The sequence below is a fragment of the Coregonus clupeaformis genome, chromosome 13 (genome assembly GCF_020615455.1).
Source record: "Coregonus clupeaformis isolate EN_2021a chromosome 13, ASM2061545v1, whole genome shotgun sequence".
Taxonomy (NCBI): Eukaryota; Metazoa; Chordata; class Actinopteri; order Salmoniformes; family Salmonidae; genus Coregonus; species Coregonus clupeaformis.
Window position 1 is genome coordinate 40,971,770 of NC_059204.1, and position 21,724 is coordinate 40,993,493.

General features: G+C 43.1%; 1 protein-coding gene across 1 annotated transcript in view; it reads left to right on the forward strand.

The window, feature by feature from the left end:
• Positions 1–21,724, forward strand: part of LOC121580224 (gamma-aminobutyric acid receptor subunit alpha-3-like) — a 138,143-nt gene that overhangs the window by 48,515 nt on the left and 67,904 nt on the right. The window contains exon 5 of the mRNA XM_045224586.1: positions 15,639–15,859. Within this exon, the coding sequence (XP_045080521.1) occupies positions 15,639–15,859 (221 nt within the window). The remainder of the gene's footprint in view (positions 1–15,638; positions 15,860–21,724) is intronic.

Below are 21,724 nucleotides of genomic sequence, written 5' to 3' on the forward strand. Positions count from 1 at the left end.
GGGTGAATACATATGCACGCACCACTTTTCTGTTATTTATTTGTTCTAATTTTTTGAAACAAGTAATTTTTTTCAATTCACTTCACCAATTTGGACTATTTTGTGTATGTCCATTACATGAAATCCAAATAAAAATCAATTTAAATTACAGGTTTTAATGCAACAAAATAGGAAAAACGCCAAGGGTGTCACGATCGTCGACTGAAGACACGGACCAAGGCGCAGCGTGATAAGCGTACATTTTATTTCAGTACACAACACGAACAAAACAACAAAACGAACGATACGTGAAGTCCTGAGGTTACAACACAACAAACCTTTACGGATCAAGATCCCACAAAGACTAGTGCAAAACAGGCTGCCTACGTATGGTCCCCAATCAGAGACAACGAGCTACAGCTGCCTCTGATTGGGAACCACCCTGGCCAACATAGATCAAACGATCTAGAACAAAAACATAGAAAAACTAAACATAGCAAATCCACACCCTGGCTCAACATTTAAGAGTCCCCAGAGCCAGGGCGTGACAGTACCCCCCCAATGGCGCGCGGACTGCGACCGCGCCACACAAACACAAGAGGGTAGGGGCCGGGTGGGCATTCCGCCTCGGAGGCGGATCCGGCTCCGGGCATGACCACCACTCTCTCTCCACCCCCCCGTTGCGCCCCTGATCTGGTCTGGCCCCGCTGGCCGGAGCTGGACTGGACAACGGTGGAGCGGATTGCTCTGGCTCCGGAGTCGATCCGCTGACTGGAGTTGGACCGGACCCCGGTGGAGCGGATTGGTGCGAGGGACAGGAACAGGCCGGACCGGGCTGGCGACGCGCACCACTGGCTTGGTGCGAGGGACAGGCACAGGCCGGACCGGGCTGGCGACGCGCACCACTGGCTTGGTGCGAGGGACAGGAACAGGCCGGACCGGGCTGGCGACGCGCACCACTGGCTTGGTGCGAGGGACAGGCACAGGCCGGACCGGGCTGGCGACGCGCACCACTGGCTTGGTGCGAGGGACAGGAACGGGCCGGACCGGGCTGGCGACGCGCACCACTCGCTTGGTGCGAGGGACAGGAACGGGCCGGACCGGGCTGGCGACGCGCACCACTGGCTTGGTGTGGGGAGCCGGAACGGGCCGGGCCGGGCCGGACTGTGGAGGCGGACTGGAGGTCTGGAGCGGAGAGCTGACACAACCCGTCCTGGCTGAATGCCTATTTCCACACAATATGTGTGAGGCATCAGCACAGGACGTACAGGGCTGTGCACTCGTACTGGCGCTACAGCACGTGGCACTGGCGCAGGATATACGGGACAGAGGAGGGGTACTGGAGGCCACGAGCGTTGAGCCGGCACACCCCGTCCTGGCTGCATGCCCACCTTAGGACGACACGTGCGTGGTGCTAGCACAGGACGTACAGGACTGTGCCGAAACATTCGCGGCACAGTACGTGGCTCCGCCAACCACCCTTTTAGCTCCCCCCAAAAAAATTATTGGGGCTGTCTCTCGGGCTTCCTCCCCGGCCGGTACCCTCTGCGTTGCCGCTGCTCCTCTCTGTAGCGCGCCTCCACAGTCTCCTCTCCTGCCTGGGCATTCACCTTTGCCCATGGCCCTTTCCCCGCGAATATCTCCTCCCAAGACCACCATTTGCCCACCTGCGACATCGCCATCTTCTCCTCCTGGGCACGCTGCTTGGTCCTCTTATGGTGGGATCTTCTGTCACGATCGTCGACTGAAGACACGGACCAAGGCGCAGCGTGATAAGCGTACATTTTATTTCCGTACACAACACGAACAAAACAACAAAACGAACGAGACGTGAAGTCCTGAGGTTACAACACAACAAACCTTTACGGATCAAGATCCCACAAAGACTAGTGCAAAACAGGCTGCCTAAGTATGGTCCCCAATCAGAGACAACGAGCTACAGCTGCCTCTGATTGGGAACCACCCTGGCCAACATAGATCAAACGATCTAGAACAAAAACATAGAAAAACTAAACATAGCAAATCCACACCCTGGCTCAACATTTAAGAGTCCCCAGAGCCAGGGCGTGACAAAGGGGGATGAATACTTTTGCAAGGCACTGTAGAGGTAGCTACCCACATAAAAAAATGCTATATTACACACTGTACTATCGTGTAGTGCTTACTATAGAATTTTGAAGTATACTGGAGAATTCGATACTACACACTGTATCCCCCTTGATCGTGTAGTACTTACTGTAGAATTTTGTAGAATACTATATTCCACACTGATTGATTGATTGATTGATCTTATTTGACTATTTAAAAACACAATACAACCATAATTGTGGACACAATGCATTTAGAAATGTTTCGAGAATAACACAACAAAACGTTTCAAATGTATTTCCATTGTGGTCCTAGTTCAAACATGACACATTTACACCTAACCCACATGAAAAAATACTATAGTATACTATGGTCTAAATAAATGTATATACTATAGTATTCACTGTACTGTTTTTGCAGACTTTACTGTAGTATTCACTGTAGTGTTTTTGCGGACATGATTGTGGTATACTATAGTATTCACTGTAGTGTTTTTGCTAACTTTACTGTAGTATTCTCTGTAGTGTTTTTGCGGACATGACTGTACGCTACTATAGTATTCACTGTAGTGTTTTTGCGGACATGACTGTAGTATACTATAGTATTCACTAGTGTTTTGGCGGACATTAGTGTAGTATACTATAGTATTCACTGTAGTGTTTTTTGCAGACATGACTGTAGTATACTATAGTATTCACTGTAGTGTTTTTGAGGCCATGACTGTAGGATACTGTAGTATTCACTGGTGTTTTTAAGGACGTGACTGTAGTATTCACTGTAGTGTTTTTGCAAACTTTTCTGTAGTATACTATAGTATTCACTGTAGTTTTTTTGCAAACTTTACTGTAGTATTCTCTGTAGCGTTTTTGCGGACATGACTGTAGTATTCTATAGTATTCACTAGTGTTTTTGTGGACATGACTGTAGTATTCACTGTAGTGTTTTTGGGAACTTTACTGTAGTATTCACTGTAGTGTTTTTGCAGACATGACCGTAGTATACTATAGTGGAAGTAACAGATCTAAGAAGTCTTATTCATTTGTGTTGTTTATCTGTGTCAAACAAGCTAACCTAATCCTCTAAACTTTAATAAATGTTGCTTTATCTGCCTCTGTACTGACTCACTTTAATGGTTCTAGAACCTGTCTAACGTTTAGATGTTACAATTATAATAAAACATTCATGTTTTTGCTAAGGTGTTGTCTGGTCCGTTGCATTGCTCAGAACGGTTGACCCAACTCAATAGGTGGCATATCATAAACCTGTGTCTTATGTTCTGGTTGAGGTGTTCCCCTCATTAAACAGTAGCTGGCGTAGTCTGCTAGTTGTGCCATTTTAGCTAACCCTAGTCAGCAGGTGATACTACAATATACTACAGTCATGTCCGCAAAAACACTTGTAAATACTACAGTATATTAGTCATGTCCGCAAAAACACTACAGTGAGTACTATAGCATACTGCAGTTATGTCCACAAAAACACGATAGTGAATACTACAGTTTTCACTGTAGTGTTTTTGCGGACTTCAGTACGCAGAAATACTACAGTGAATACCATAACATATAAGTATAGTAATACTACAGTATTTAGACCATAGTATAATATAGTATTTTTTTATATGGGTGAGAGCTCCTGAGGGACTGAGGGTGGACAGGACAGTTGATTGGGAGGCTTCTACCTAGAAACAAAACACATACATAACCACAGTGAGCTGTGCAGGCACTAGGATCATAGGAGCGGCCTGTGCTTGCTGGGAGGGAGGCAGTCAGTCTGCCCTACATCCGCTGAACATAACCACACGCTGGACACCCTTAAATGGAGTGCCAGCTTCCATGGCTGTGGCCTGTGGGCTATGATACACTGTGCATCTTCAGTCCAGGAATCTGCCTGCCCACGGTCCAGAAAGAGAGGGAGGGGAGCAAGGCGAGAGTAGAATGGTCCTTTATATCTGTTATCTGCTGCTTGGAGACTGCCGAGGTTGTAGAGACAAAATTACACATAAAAGAGCAAGCTATATTTGACTGCAGTGGACTGTAAGCTAAAGTCACATTACAAGAAATACCAGCAGAGAAACATGTTGCTAAACTGTAGAAAATGTGCTGACTTACTGCTATTTCAAGAGTGTTTACCTCATATTTATTCTAATTTGCTGCCCAATTCAGACTCAGAATTCAATTCAATTAAACAGATAATTTGTTCTGTTGGTGACTTTCCTACCTGAGGTGTGTTTGTGTAAAACCAGGCCTGTGTGGAGGACAGGTAAACACAATGATAATAGCTAACCTCAAGAGCCACTGCTCACAAAGTCAGTTCATATTCAGTCTGAATATCAGTCAGTTGCTTTTCACTCAAACGAAATAATTTATCTTATCTATACTGAACAAAAATATAAACGCAACATGCAACAATTTCATTGATTTTACTGAATTACAGTTCATATGAGGAAATCAGTCAATTGAAATAAATGCATAAGTCCTTAATCTATGGATTTCACATGACTGGAAATACAGATATGCATCTGTTGGTCACAGATACCTTAAAAAAAATAATGGGCCTCACAATAGACTTCGGGATCTCATCACGGTATTTTTGTGCATTCAAATTGCCATTGATAAAATGCTATTGTGTTCGTTGTCCATAGCTTATGCCTGCCCATATCATAACCCCACCGCCACCATGGGGCAATCTGATCAAAACGTTGACATCAGCAAACTGCTCGCCCACACGACGCCATACACGTGATCTGCGGCTGTGAGGCCGATTGGACGTACTGCCAAATTCTCTAAAACGACGTTGGAGGCGACTTATTATAGAGAAATTAATATTACATTTTCTGGCAACAGTTCTGGTGGACATTCTTGCAGTCAGCATGCCAATTGCACGTTCCATAAAAACTTGAGACATCTGTGGCATTGTGTTGTGTGACAAAACTGCACATTTTAGAGTGGCCTTTTATTGTCCCCAGCACAAGGTGCACCTGTGTAATGATCATGCTTTTTAATCAGCTAATTGATATGCCACACCTGTCAGGTGGATGGATTATCTTGGCAAAGGAGAAATGCACACTAACAGGCATATAAACACATTTGTGCACACCATTTGAGAGAAAAAGTTTTTGTGTGTATGGAACATTTTTGTTATCTTTTATTTCAGCTCATGAAACATGGGACCAACACTTTACATATTGCGTTTCTATTTTTGTTCAGTGTAAATTGAATCATCAAAGCAAAGAAGTCCCTATCCAGACCATCAGGATTCGTGGATGTTTTTAATTGTAATGAATAAACAAAAGAATAGAGGAAATTAATGTCCTGACAGACTTCATTAGATGGTAGAATTATGATGCCTCCTTTTTAATTAATGTGCAATATGCCATAGTGGCCCTTATCACGATTACAAGAGAAGAGTACCTGGGGAAATGTATGATTCATTTGTCTTCAAGACCATTCCCATGTGAGGAATGTACTACTTTGGGGTAGAGACATATCATAGGAAGGAACTATTCATTCATGTCTCTCTCTATGGGCTTGTTCTTTGTAAATGGACTGTTGATGAAGACCTAAGGGTCAAATCATTGTCGCCAATAAACCACAGGGGAGCATAGATTGCAGTGTGTCTTTCTTTTATATTTTTTCCAGTCTGTTTTTTCATGGTCCCTCATACTGTATACTGGCTTTACTCCTTTAGGACTTTGTTGTATTGATATATTTCTAAACAGAATTGTCCATAACCTATCAAAATATGCCCTCACATCTTATGCCCGCACCACACTAGAGACAGACCAGGCAGTACGTATCCCTGGCAATGTGAATCCTTTCATTAATAAAATATTCCATGTCAGGTTTTGATGTGTAAACATTCTGACATTTAATTCAGCCCTTGAAATCTTTCAGAGTGATCATGCACTCCTAGAGTGCTGTTCCCTCCAGCTGTTTCAACATATGCACAAAGACCTCCATTAACTAAGGCAGGAACATGGCAGGAACCATCAGATACACTACTGTCAGGTTAAGAGTCAACCTTGCGTGTTAGATATACAGTGAGGGAAAAAAGTATATGATCCCCTGCTGATTTTGTACGTTTTCTCCTCTGAATCATTCAGATGTTCATTGGCAAACTTCAGACGGGCCTGTAGATGTGCTTTCTTGAGTAGGGGGACCTTGCGGGCGCTGCAGGATTTCAGTCCTTCACGGCGTAGTGTGTTACCAATTGTTTTCTTGGTGACTATGGTCCCAGCTGCCTTGAGATCATTGACAAGATCCTCCCGTGTCGTTCTGGGCTGATTCCTCACCGTTCTCATGATCATTGCAACTCCACGAGGTGAGATCTTGCATGGAGCCGCAGGCCGAGGGAGATTGACAGTTATTTTGTGTTTCGTCTATTTGCGAATAATCACACCAACTGTTGTCACCTTCTCACCAAGCTGCTTGGCGATGGTCTTGTAGCCCATTCCAGCCTTGTGTAGGTCTACAATCTTGTCCCTGACATCCTTGGAGAGCTCTTTGGTCTTGGCCATGGTGGAGAGTTTGGAATCTGATTGATTGATTGCTTCTGTGGACAGGTGTCTTTTATACAGGTAACAAACTGAGATTAGGAGCACTCCCTTTAAGAGTGTGCTCCTAATCTCAGCTCGTTAACTGTATAAAAGACACCTGGGAGCCAGAAATCTTTCTGATTGAGAGGGGGTCAAATACTTATTTCCCTCATTAAAATGCAAATCAATTTATAACATTTTTGACATGCGTTTTTCTGGATTTTGTTGTTGTTATTCTGTCTCTCACTGTTCAAATAAACCTACCATTAAAATTATAGACTGATCATTTCTTTGTCAGTGGGCAAACGTACAAAATCAGCAGGGGATCAAATACCTCTTTCCCTCACTGTAGCATATACATTCAGAGTCAGGGTTGTGTTTAAGCTAAGGCTAGAGTAAAGATTAAGGCAGGCGGCGCTGAAAGTCGAGTACATAATTTAAGGCAATTAAGAACATTGGCTGAAAGTCAGGCACAGCTGTACAGACATTTCAGTCGCTAATGGTTGTTTATGTTTTGGCTCAGCATTAGTGATCCATCGTCAGATGCAGCCTTGGAGACCCTAATTAGAGCATACTGTACCAGGCTGGTGCTGTTTGGGAGCCAGGCCCTCCTCCATATGCTCCTATAGGCAGTGGGAGTGGGGGACAGAGAGTGGCACCTGCCCTCTCCTGTTCGTTTGGTTCCTCCTACACACACATGAGAATTAGGTCAATCCCAAGCCCCCTCCTCTCGCTAGGGGAGAACATCGGAGGAGGAAGAGAGGAGGACGAGAGGAGAGACGCTCGGCTCTTCCCTGTCTTCTTCTTCTTTCCCTGGTGTCTGTGGATCTCTCTCCTCTCCCCTCTGTGGGATGTGTTTTTTTTATGTGTGTATTTTCTCTCTGTACTCTGTTGATGAGAAATCAATCACTCCCTCGCTGGAGGAGCACCAGCTGCTGTTTGAATCGGCTGTGCCACTTGGCCCTGTGTGTAGATTGGCTCCGCTCTTTTTTTCCTCATTCCTTTTTTATCTTCAAATGAGTTCCCCACCTTGACTCAGTATCCTATCCAGGCCTAAAAGGAAAACAAACAGATGATATCTTGGCCCAGCTAAGCCAAACACAACATGGGCTACATTTATTTATCACATGGGATCTCTGCCTGTGTTGTGTTGGGGCAGGGGAGAAGTGTGGAGAGTGTTGGGGTTTCGATGAAAAAACTTGGCACAAAAAATCGGTGGTCCGACATGACCAGAAGGAATCCTTGTTGTTTCGCAGTCAGTGGAGCAGGTGCAACACTTCTACAGTAGGTCATGAAAGGCCACAATACTCTGAAGTCACCATAAGGCTGCTTGCTCTCGCTCTATTTTTCTCTCTCTGTGTGTTCTCTCTATCTTCAAATTTCCCAGCCCCACCTATTACATCTGTGTACACTCCCTGCGTTTTCATTTATTTATTTTTCTAAGTGGGAAAAGTGCTTTGGTGTTTCCACTGGGTTTCTACTTCATAATTAACACCCTCCATGTGACATCATTAACACAGATGAATGACTTAAAAGGGATAAACTAAATTCTTAAAGGAGAGAGAAAAAAAGCTGATAGAAGAGAGGGAATAGCTAGCAGAGTGCTGCAGAGAAATTGCAATTAAAACTGGAAGAATTCTAAACACAGGGGGTAAGGGGAAGAAGAGAAGTGACTTGAACATTCACACTAGAATGCAAACCATTATTTTATAGTGTGTTCCCTCTGTTTGTGCTTTCAAGGTTTTTTCGATAGAATTACTAGTGTGACTTGGCCAAGGAAACAGGAGTTCAGAGAGTGAGATCCGCCTCCCGAGTGGCGCAGCGGTCTAAGGCACTGCATCGCAGTTATGCTGCGTCACTACAGCCTGGTGTTCGATCCCAGGCTGTGTCACAACCGGCCGTGACCGGGAGTCCCATAGGGCGGTGCACAGTTGGCCCAGCGTCGTCCGGGTTAGGGGAGGGTTTTGCCGGGAGGGGCTTTACTTGGCTCATCGCACTCTAGCAACTCCTTGTGGCGGCCGGGCGCCTGTAAGCTGACTTCGGATGTCAGTTGAACAGTGTTTCCTCCGACACATTGGTGCAGCTGGCTTCCCGGTTAAGCGAGCGGGTGTTAAGAAGCAGCGCGGCTTGGCGGGTCACGTTTCGGAGGACGCATGACTCGACCTTCACCTCTCCCGAGCCCATTGGGGAGTTGCAGCGATGAGACAAGATCGTAATTGGATCGCAATTGGATATCACGAAATTGGGGAGAAAAAGGGGTAAAAATAAATAAAAAGAGTGAGATCCGAGAACTGTAAAAGTATAGAGTACAGTACAGTATATAGCTGGACAATACGTGTGGTGCTTTGACTGTGTCTGTCTGTCTGTCTGTTTGTTCCTTTCTAGCAGGATTATTTGTGAGAGAAGTTGTAGTGGGGACTCGGTAGCTGCGTTTCATAACAGACACGCAGGCCATAATGATGAAGCTGATAGAAAGATCGATGTAAATGATTTTGATGAGAGCTGTGCCGTCACTTTTCATTGTGCACAGAGGAATTTAGATTCTTCAGCTCCAACACAATGTTAAAGGGAGACGACTGAAAGAACAGTATCTTTTGTTTTCTCTCGCAGACTTGGAGTTTATTCAAAGTAGGAATCGAATTATACTGAACCAAAATATAAATGCACCATGCAACAATTTAAAAGATTTTACTGAGTTACAGTTCATATAAGGAAATCAGTAAATTAAATACATTCATTAGGCCCTAATCTATGGATTTCACATGACTGGGCAGGGGTGCAGCCATGGGTGGCCCTGGGAGGGCATAGGCCCAACCACTTGGCAGCCAGGGTCCACCCCAGGGAGCCAGGCCCAGTCAATCAGAGTTTTTCCTCACAAAAGGGCTTTATTACAGACGGAAATGCTCTTCAGCACACCCCACCCCCCCCATCAGACAATCCCACAGGTGAAGAAGCCGGATGTGGAGGTCCTGGGCTGGTGTGGTTACACGTGGTCTGCGGTTGTGAGGCCGGTTAGACATACTGCCAAATTCTCTAAAACAACGTTGGAGGCAGCTTATGGTAGAGAAATTAACATTCAGTTCTCTGGCAATAGCTCTGGTGGACATTTTTGCAATCAGCATGCCACTTGCACACTCCCTCAAATCTTGAGACATCTGTGGCATTGTGTTGAGTGACAAAACTGCACATTTTAGAGTGGCCTTTTATTGCCCCAGCACAAGGTGCACCGGTGTAATGATCATTACTGTAAAATGGCAGCCATCTTCTCCGGCGCTGTTCTAAGCTCAACTCGACTCCAACACCATCATTAAGTTTGCCGACGACACAACAGTGGTAGGCCTGATCACCGACAACGATGAGACAGCCTATAGGGAGGAGGTCAGAGACCTGGCCGTGTGGTGCCAGGACAACAACCTCTCCCTCAACGTGACCAAGACAAAGGAGATGATTGTGGACTACAGGAAAAAAAGAGGACTGAGCACGCCCCCATTCTCATCGACGGGGCTGTAGTGGAACAGGTTGAGAGCTTCAAGTTCCTTGGTGTCCACATCACCAACGAACTATCATGGTCCAAACACACCAAGACAGTCGTGAAGAGGGCACGACAAAGCCTATTCCCCCTCAGGAGACTGAAAAGATTTGGCATGGCTCCTCAGATCCTCAAAAAATTCTACAGCTGCACCATCGAGAGCATCCTGACTGGTTGCATCACCGCCTGGTATGGCAACTACTTGGCCTCCGACCGCAAGGCACTACAGAGGGTAGTGCGTATGGCCCAGTACATCACTGGGGCCAAGCTTCCTGCCATCCAGGACCTCTATACCAGGCGGTGTCAGAGGAAGGCCCTCAAAATTGTCAAAGACTCCAGCCACCCTAGTCATAGACTGTTCTCTCTGCTACCGCACGGCAAGCGGTACCGGAGTGCCAAGTCTAGGTCCAAAAGACTTCTCAACAGCTTCTACCCCCAAGCCATAAGACTCCTGAACAGCTAATCATGGCTACCCGGACTATTTGCACTGCCCCCCACCCCATCCTTTTTACGCTGCTGCTACTCTGTTAATTATTTATGCATAGTCACTTTAACTCTACCCACATGTACATATTACCTCAACTAGTCGGTGCCCCCGCACATTGACTCTGCAACGGTACCCCCCTGTATATATAGCCTCCCTACTGTTATTTTATTTTACTTCTGCTCTTTTTTTCTCAACACTTTTTTTTGTTGTTGTTTTATTTTTACTTTTTTGTTTAAAATAAATGCACTGTTGGTTAAGGGCTGTAAGTAAGCATTTCACTGTAATGTCTGCACCTGTTGTATTCGGCGCATGTGACCAATAAAATTTGATTTGATTTGATTTAAGCAGCTTCTTGATATGCCACACCTGTCAGGTGGATGGATTATCTTGGCAAAGGAGAAATGCTCACTAACAGGGATATGAACACATTTGTGCACAAAATTTGAGATAAAAAAGCTTTTTGTGCGTCTGGAAAATGTCTGGGATTTTTTATTTCAGCTCATGAAACATGGGACCAACACTTTACATGTTGCGTTTATATTTTTGTTCAGTATATATTTGCCTTGCATTAAACACAGACCCTTTCTTGACGTGCTGATAAAAGTTAAGATCCCTGTGGCTGGGAAAAATAGAATCAACGCAGCGTTTGTTCATTGCTTTCGGTGACTTTCCACACCAAAAGCTTCTCATCTGCTTGTGTTGTTTTTTCTGTCAGTTTGGGATATCAGGGAGTTGTTTGCTCTTTTGTGAACATGCTCATTGCTACTGAAGGTTGATGGGTGGGAATCATGAATAAAGATGTGACTCTAATTTATCTTTTTATACAAGCATAAGCAAGGAAGGAAGTAGAAAGGGTTTGTGTTTTAACCCAATGAATCTATCCTGGCTCTTTTTCTACATCTAGAGAGGCGACAGATTCTTCTGTCATTTTTGTTTGTGCGTTTGTTTCTTGATATGTATAGCTGAGAGCATTTGGCTAGACAGAATTAGCCCATTGTAAAAAGTTTAATCCTCAATCTCTTATCTTCAATTAACATTTTCCAGACTATGAGTAATCACAGCCTCACATTCTTCTGTCTCTTACATCTACTTTTGGGCCATCCTGATCTCTCCCTCAAGCTTAGGTAGGAGTGGATTGTGAGCCTCCCTCTCTCCTCTGTTCTGCCCCCCTCTATTTCTGCTCCCCTTCTTCTCTCTCTCTCTCTCTCTCTCTCTCTCTCTCTCTCTCTCTCTCGCTCTCTCTCTCTCTCTCGCTCTCTCTCTCTCTCTCTTTGGACACACCTACTCATTCAAGGGTTTTTCTTTATTTTTACTATTTTCTACATTGTAGAATAATAGTGAAGACATCAAAACTATGAAATAACACATATGGAATCATGTAGTAACCGAAAAAGTGTTAAATAAATCAAAATATATTTTATATTCTTCAAAGTAGCCACCCTTTGCCTTGACAGCTTTGCACACTCTTGACATTCTCTCAACCAGCTTCACCTGGAATGCTTTTCTAACAGTTTTGAAGGAGTTCCCACATATGCTGAGCACTTGTTGGCTGCTTTTCCTTCACTCTGCGGACCAACTCATCCCAAACCATCTCAATTGGGTTGAGGTCGGGAGATTGTGGAGGCCAGGTCATCTGATGCAGCACTCCATCACTCTCCTTCTTGGTCAAATAGCCCTTAAACAGCCTGGAGGTGTGTTGGGTCATTGTCCTGTTGAAAAACAAATGATAGTCCCACTAAGGGCAAACCAGATGGGATGGCGTGTCGCTGCAGAATGCTGTGGTAGCCATGCTGGTTAAGTGTGCCTTGAATTCTAAATAAATCACTCACAGTGTCACCAGCAAAGCACCCCCACACCATCACACCTCCTCCTCCATGCTTCACGGTGGGAACCACACATGCAGAATTAATCTGTTCACCTACTCTGCGTCTCACAAAGACACAGCGGTTGGAACCAAAAATCTCAAATTTGGACTCATCAGACCAAAGGACAGATTTCCACCAGTCTAATGTCCATTGCTCGTGTTTCTTGGCCCAAGCAAGTCTCTTCTTATTATTGGTGTCCTTTAGTAGTGGTTTCTTTGCAGTGATTTGACCATGAAGGCCTGATTCACGCAGTCTCCTCTGAACAGTTGCTGTTGAGATTTGTCTGTTACTTGAACTCAGTGAAGCATTTATTTGGGCTACAATCTGAGGTGCAGTTAACTCTAATGAACTTATCCTCAGCAGCAACTCTGGGTCTTCCTTTCCTGTGGCGGTCCTCATGAGAGCCAGTTTCATCATAGTGCTTGATGGTTTTTTCGACAGCACTTGAAGAAGCTTTCAAAGTTCTTGACATTTTCTGGATTGACTGACCTTCATGTCTTAAAGTAATGATGGACTGTTGTTTCTCTTTGCTTATTTGAGCTGTTCTTGCCATAATATGGACTTGGACCAAATGGACCAAATAGGGCTATCTTCTGTATATTCTTGTCACAGCACAGCTGATTGGCTCAAACGCATTAAGAAGGAAATAAATTCCACAAATTAACTTTTAAGAAGGCACACCTGTTAGTTGAAATGCATTCCAGGTGAAGCTGGTTGAGAGAATGCCAAGAGTGTGCAAAGCTGTCATCAAGGCAACGGGTGGCTACTTTGAAGAATCTCAAATATAAAATATATTTTGATTTGTTTAACACTTTTTTTGGTTGCTACATGATTTCATATGTGTTATTTCATAGTTTTGATGTCTTCACTATTATTCTACAATGTAGAAAATAGTAAAAATAAAGAAAAACCCTGTAATGAGTAGGTGTGTCCAAACTTTTGACTGGTACTGTATACACTGAGTGTACGAAACATTAGGAACACCATCTCTTTCCATGACATAGACTGACCAGGTGAATCCAGGTTTAAGCTATGATCCCTTAGTGATATAACTTGTTAAATCCACTTCAATCAGTGTAGATGAAGGGGAGGAGACAGATTAACCTTTTACAGCAGTGGGATAAATCAGGGTCACACAGTGTTTCTTGGTAGTCTTAAACAAATCTACTTTGAAACAAAAGTATACACCTCACACACATGGTTATGGGCTTTAAAAAAATAAGACACCTGTACCATGTCAGATATAGAGTTGAAATGTATTCAATTTTGAGTTTGCATCCCAATACTACACTTTATAGACGACATAAATATAACAAAACTGTTTCATATATAAACACCAGATTTTCTGCTTTAATAAAAATACTTTATTAATTATGACAATATGAAAAATATCAATAACATTCCACCCATGGGACCACTATGTCATTTTGACTGCAGGAAAGGGCTACCCTGTGGCAAGGGGCCTGCCTAAATCAGCTATTTTGAGCTAGATTACACACTGTCACTGTAAAGACTGTCTCTAATATTGTACAACATGCTTCAATATAGGGCAGGAGGAAAACAATGGAATACATACTGAAGGATTTATATCATGCTTATTGAAAATAGTTCATTTTCAAAAGACATGAAGCAGATATGTGATATTTGTGCACACAGTGATTATTCAACATACAGCTGAAGTTAGGGGGTTGTTAGAATTTTGTATTCAGATGGCAGAATACATATTTGAGGTCTTATTTTTTTTGCACTAACCACTGAGGTTTTAAACTATGAGTGCAACAAGACGCGACAGGCCCATAAATCAACACAATTAATTATTTCGGGTTTTAGAATTGTCAGCGTCTTGGATAGAATTGGGATCATGTCCATTCAGTGGCCAATTTATTAGGTACACCACCCCATTCACGAAAATGGTTCGCTCCTACAGACAGTGAGTCACGAGGCCGTGGCTGGCTATATAAAGCAGGCAGACAGGCATTCAGTTACTGTTCGATTGAACGTTAGAATGGGCAAAACAAGTGACCTAAGCAACTTTGAGCGTGGTATGATTGTCGATACCAGGCGTGACGATTCCAATACCTCAGAAACAGCCGTCCTCCTGGGCTTTTCATGAACGACAGTGTCTAGGGTTTACAGAGAATGGTGCGACAAACAAAAAACCTCCAGTCAGCGGCAGTACTGTGGGCGAAAACAGCTCGTTGATGTGAGGTCGAAGGGGAATGGCAAGAATCGTGCAAGCTAACAGGCGGGCAACAAACAGGCAAATAACGGCGCAGTACAACAGTGGTATGCAGAACGGCAGCTCGGAACGCAGCAGATACTTTTGATACCTCAAGGGGTCTTAAAATTCAAAATCAAATAGCAGAATTATCCTTGGTGTGTCCTTCTTTAAAAAATTCCATATAGCTTAGTAGACCCCCCCCCACACACACACATTATTGAAGCCTGGGTGTATGTCTTGGTGTAGACTTTATTACTATTATTTTATGTTCCTGTTTGTTCATCATCCTGTTCATTATGACATGAATTTACAATGAAAAAATCACTACACCGTTCATTCTAAATATGCTGGTGACTATTTCTTAAAACAGCCAAATGAAGCTGAAATTATAGCTGATAAGTTTGTTATGACGTTTTAATACCTATGGAAAATCCTATCAGAATGGAAGAAGCGTCTGAGGAATAGAAGTGTGAGGCCACTCCCCTACTTCAGCAGCAGCCACTAACGGCAGGAGATTTCTCTCTGAACTTAGAGAGGTTTATCGGGGACACTGTCCCTTGTTACATGTTTGGCAATATGGTCAGAGAGATAACTCTTGGAAAAGGCATGTTTTATCCCGCCGGCGACAGCTGTGAAAACGCAATCATTGGAGTATGAACTCTGAAGGACGCCTCGAGGATCCCACATTGACAAGGCTGTTTTCCCCTTCAAATAAAATGCATGATGCATTATTGACGTGTGTGCGTGCTGTTGGGAGGGAACTCAACTCTCTGCTAGTCAAGGCCATAACTGACAATATACTGACAATATACTGTACCAGGACAGAGAACAGTCTTTCAGTTTGCAGCTCTTATGGGAGATGCTGAATATTAGATTAATATTTGATTGTGAATTCTTACCTTAGAAACAGACTTATTCTCTCCATCTTTCCCCAGGAGTACACCATCGATGTGTTCTTCCGTCAGAGTTGGAGGGATGAGAGGCTGAAGTTCGACGGGCCCATGCAGGTCTTGCCTCTTAACAACCTCCTAGCCAGTAAGATCTGGACTCCAGACACCTTCTTCCACAACGGGAAAAAATCTGTGGCCCACAACATGACCACGCCCAACAAACTGCTACGACTGGTGGACAACGGTACCCTGCTCTACACCATGAGGTGAACCACCTGAAATCTCCCAAATCACAAACAACCTTACCCTTTATTCACCTATAGTACCAAGATTGAATACTTTCAAAATGATGTTGGCCCATTCTATGCTCCACTACCACCCGCCATTACTGTCTGACCAAACACCACCACCACCACACTCTTCCCATTACTCAGTTACCACACAAAATATCTCCTGACAATGCACGTTTGGTAGTTGGCTGGCTAGCAGATAGGGCATGGTCTCCATCCTGTGTAATGTTACCTGACAGGGGGTTAGGGGAGTCTGAGGTGGGCGCGAGTAGGCCTAAGGCCAGCTAGTGAACTGACCTGCACACAAAGGTGCTTTGATAAATGAAGGTGATAATTGAGTAGTGGATGTCTGGGCCAGGAGCTATACAGAGCAATGTGTCTGACTGCCAGGGGACTGAGTGGTCTTTCCCTGCATCCAGTCTGACACAGCACATGCTTCATGGAGGTAGCCATGGTGTAACTAAGCTCCTCTAGCCACCCTCTTTTGTTCAGAGGATTGTAACTAGGATTTTCAAAGTACTGTATGTCCTGAGAATCAGTAAGTCCTGTGTAGCTCAGTTGGTAGAGCATGGCGCTTGCAATGCCAGGGTTGTGGGTTCGATTCCCACGGGGGGCCAGTATGAAAATATATGCACTTGCTAACTGTAAGTCGCTCTGGATAAGCGTGTCTGCTAAATGTCGAATGAAACCACTCAGCTCTATGTAGCTGTTTGAATATCCTCAACAAGCTTGAGTGAAATGTTGTTGCTTGTAGCAGCAATAACTATTTAATCATTTAGCTACAGTGAGAATCTGTCCATCACTCTCAATCTCCTCATCAAGTATTGCTTTTGAATTTCTTGATATATAAATCTGAATCTAAGTAGGGCTCTTCATTTAGTAATGATGTTTGTCCACAGGGACTCTGGCTGATAATTAGGGTAGCTCTGGGTAGAGTTAATTTACCTGTGAATTTCATGCTGCAGTTTTCACATTGAAAGAGTCATGGAACTCCATTATTTTCCCGGCTGGGTCCCTTATTATGAGTCCATTTGATGTGACTGTGATTCTCCTGAGGCTAAGAATAACATTTGAATTTGGATGGATTATTAAAAGGCTTGTCACTTCTTCATTTGCGAGCAAAGATAGCGTGTTGCAAGGGCCTTTTGGCTATTCTAGACACTGCATTAAGTCAAACAAAAATACTAGTTTATAAATAGTTTCTGGGGCTATTACACGTGGACAACAGTATACTGTATCATTTCATTTTATTATTCATTTCATTGTTAGTATTAATTTCATTATTCATTTAATTTAATTTCCAATGTTTTAGGAAACGCCAAGGGCAGGCAATTTAGGGACAGTTCCCCAACAAAAAAAAATTCTCCACATGACCCTCCCCTTGTACTGTAAAAAAACAAATTAATTACACCCTCCCCCCTCATAAAATAAACAGCAAAATAAGGATTATCACCACAAATAACAAATTCTGTAGCAACCCTGCGTTTATAAATGTGGATATCAACTTGACCACATCGACTTGACCACTTCGCTGACCACAATGGACGAGCTCACTCTCCCTGCCATTACACTACGATCATAGCCGGTGCAAACAATGATCAGCTAGGGGGAAATCAGATGTTCAACATTTTGATGCTATATTTATAATCATATAAAATATATGCAACAAATTTTCCACCTACAGGTTTCTGTACCAATTCACCACACACAACCAATAAGCCACGCATAACTGCATATCTATTATCGACTTTGAGCGCTTCATCATGGTTTGCGTTTTCAACACCACAATAAAATAGAATAGATAAATAGAGTATGTCAATCTCGACAAACAGAAAATACATTCCTCCCTACTAAGTATCTAAGGCTTGGCTTGACAATCTCTGAATGTCATTAAACTTTTTGGTGTTTTCTAACAGATGTCTCTTTCCATTCATCAAATTGCCGGTCCGCAGTTTGGATGCTGGTATTATATTAGAGTGGAGTGGATGAATGTGCGCAGGTAGCCTACAGGAGACTTTTGAAGAAGCCTAATCAAATGAAAACATTGTGGCTGGTTGTGTTTATGCCACACATACTATAAAAGGTAATACGTTTAAAAAGTTAAATGACACATATTTAGGCTGTATTGAAGCGTTACATTCGAGGTCGAAGAATAGCTGCTCGGATCGGATAGGAGGCAGAGTGCGCGTTAAGCTTTCCTGAATAACTGGGTCTGCTGGAAGCATAGGCCTATGTGGTCACATTATATAGGACGACTTGGGAGAATGATGATCGGCAACAGACAGTGCATCAGTATCAGATGTAAAAATACAGCCAGACTGTCCTGTACTGTGCCTTTCTACACCTTATAATCTGTCGAGAGTAGACACACAACTGAGTTAAATGGAATGAATGGATTGAAATATTCAAATAACAGGGCTTTTGTGCCATTACTCAAATGACATTTTCACTGCAGTTTCCAGCCTAGAGTAGAAATATACTCAATTCTACTCACTTGTAAACAATAATGCAATATTCATTGCATTGTGGTGTTGCTGGCTAGTCTAGCTGGATAATTGCATTGTCCTCAAGGCCATACAAATGTAATTAACTGTACAGCTGATTTTCTTTTAAGTGAGACGAGCCAGAAAAAAAGAAAAATCATAATAAAAAATGTAATACAAGTTGTACCCCTTGTAATAATACTAAACAATCTTTGTACAACACCTAGCGACCTCACCAAAAGATTTGAGCTTTTTGGTATTCCCACTTCTGACACCAGTGTAGCAAACGGCAGGACAAGGAAGTGAATACAGGTCACTGGCGTGAAAGACAAATGCCCTGTGCATCGTGCCAATAGGGTTAACCCACTTGGTAGGAAGTGTATAATGGCTCATATAGTGAGGATTGTAACAGTATCATGGTTTTGGTTTGACAGTCACAGGGACCAGGGTTTGAGTCCCAGTCAGGGAGTACACCCCCTAATCCATTATATTGGTCCCAGATGAGTTTTAGTCACAGTACATTTGTGTTAGGCTAGCTGTGTTTCTGTCAAGTGTCTGTAATGCATATGTGATGGCAGAGTATGCACCTGATTGATACAAATCATCATGATATTGTTCTGCCAGGTAGGCCTACTTTGCAGTCAACATTTAATTGGGAAGGTTTTTGGGAAAAACTTTTAAAATGACTGTTTCAGCATGCATTGCAGATTTTATAGAGCCGATATGCTATATACACTGAGTGTACAAAACATTAGGAACACCTTCCTGATATTGAGTTGCACCTCCTTTTGCCCTCAGAACAGCCTCAATTCGTCAGGGCACGGACTACAAGGTGTTGAAGGTGTTCCACAGCGATGCTGGCCCATGTTGACTCCAATGCTTCCCACAGTTGTGTCAAGTTGGCTGGATGTCCTTTGGGTGGTGGACCATTCTTTATACACACAGGAAACTGTTGAGCGTGAAAAACTCAGCAGCGTTGCAGTTCTTGTCACACTCAAATCGGTGTGCCTGGCACCTACTACCATACCCCGTTCAAGGGCACTTAAATATTTTGTCTTGCCCATTCACCCTCTGAATGGCACACATACACGATCCATGCCTCAATTGTCTCAAGGCTTAAAAATCCTTCTTTAGCCTGTCTCCTCCCCTTCATCTACACTGATTGAAGGGGATATAACAGGTGACAGCTATAAGGGATCATAGCTTTCACCTGGATCCACCTGGTCAGTCTATGTCATGGAAAGTGCAGGTATTCCTAATGTTTTGTACACTCAGTGTATCTTACCTTTAGAAGTGTTTACTTCAGGCTGACTACTTGCATCTATTGAGTTGTAATGTTCCATAAATCGAATGTCCAAATCAACTTAAAGTTTTGCAGCGACACAATTCGAAAGGAAGGCTACAGCAAAGATGTTCCCTTTTACTGTTTGCAATTCACAAATGATGATTTTGATTCCCATGATTCGATTCACTTCGATTTAACCGAACCCCAACTACTACATTGGCAAAGCACATCATTCAATTTCTCAAAAAGAATATGAATTAAATGAATCACTATTAAATGTTTAACTATTTTGAGAATTGTAAAGAGGGGAATCTGTTATACAGTAAATTAAATGTGTATGGCCTAAACAAGAGCAATAGAAGAGCTTTTTGAGCTGCGTGTCCCATGTCTTGACTTTCATGCACAATGACGCACCTGGCCTATCAGCTATTCCTCTATGTTCTTGTGGATTTATATTGAAAATTGATGCAGATTTGAATGATTTCATATGTGGTATGATTGCTAGTTAACCTATTGCAGATCTGGACAAACTATCCACCAATTGTCATTATAGATAGAGGGCAGGATTACTATTGAGTAAGTACCAAAACACCTTGATAGGGAAGGCGCATGCAAGCCGATGAGGAAATGTGGCTATATCGAATAAATTATATAGTAAAACCTGCAAAATGGGGAACGTAAACCATTTTTATATATAACCTTTATTTAACCAGGTAAGACCCATTAAGGTTAAAAAACTATTTTGCGAGGGCGACCTGGGAAGAATGCAAAACAGGGAAATAGCATCATACATTCTTACAATACTGCTACTTATATTCTTACAGCATTCAAGCACGATTTTCCCTGAAAATGTTCAGTGTGTTGTTGGAGGTGTCATCATCTTTACCAGCTCCACCGTACATGTCAGTGACTCTTGCAAATGCACGCTCTGATTCAGAGGGGTTGGGTTAAATGCGGAAGAAACATTTCAGTTGAATGCATTCAGTTGTACAACTGACTAGGTATCCCCCTTTCCCCATCTTAGCACACGCAGTCATGCTATTGAATCTACATCTGATCCGGTGCCACTACCAAACCAGAACCCTTATGCTTTACAACATAATGAAACACTTAGGTTGTATAATATGTTTACTTAGCGGGTTGAAAAGTGTAGTTCTGACACATGTAATCTTTCAGAAAGCCTTCTAAAGCGTGTGATGTCATCTTTTGTCTCTGTATCGCAGTGTATTGTAGCAGTTTAGTGGTGGCGTTGTGTGTTGGCATTGTGTGGTGGCATTGTGAGAGCAGAGAGAGGGGGTTGAATAATAGATCCAGGACTGGATATTGCTGTTTCTCAGAAGCAGTTTTTTTCAGAGTGCCTTGCCCTTCACAGTGCTACCAGTTGTGTCTTAAAGACAGGCTGCAGTTGTCTCCAACAGCATTGTATGGAGAGTTCATTATGTTTTCATGAATTAAAGAGTACTGTGTGCAGAAACTGCCTGCGGTTAATGTGACTGATACAAAAGATCGATTACACTTCCATAGCATCCAGCCCTGTGAGCTCATCTGACTCAAATGCATCCTCTTAGCTATGACAGAAAACAAAGAGCTCCCTTGCTCTCTTTAAATAAGACCCTGGTGAAATGAGAAGTACTATAAAGTTATGCATTTCCATCTGGTTTGTTGCCAAACTTCAGTTCTTAGTTGTTGTTATTTTGTAAAAATAAATTTGAGTGGTTGGTTTATATACTCTCAGATCTTCTGTCATGCCATTGTTTGGTAATTTGTCATTTGTTAAACTAGTATGGCAGGTCAAGCGTAGCCTGAGTGCCAGTCTGTTTGTACTTTATTGCCAAGTCCTATGGGCAATGTCAAGTTCAGGCTAGGTCAGGTCCAAACAATACAGGTGGTCCTCTGCAGCTCAGCTGGTAGAGCACGGCGCTTGTAACGCCAAGGTAGTGGGTTCGAACCCCGGGACCACCCATACACAAAAATGTATGCACGCATGACTGTAAGTCGCTTTGGATAAAAGCGTCTGCTAAATGGCATATTATATTATTATAATAATTCCATGTGGCAGCAATTCATTGGACC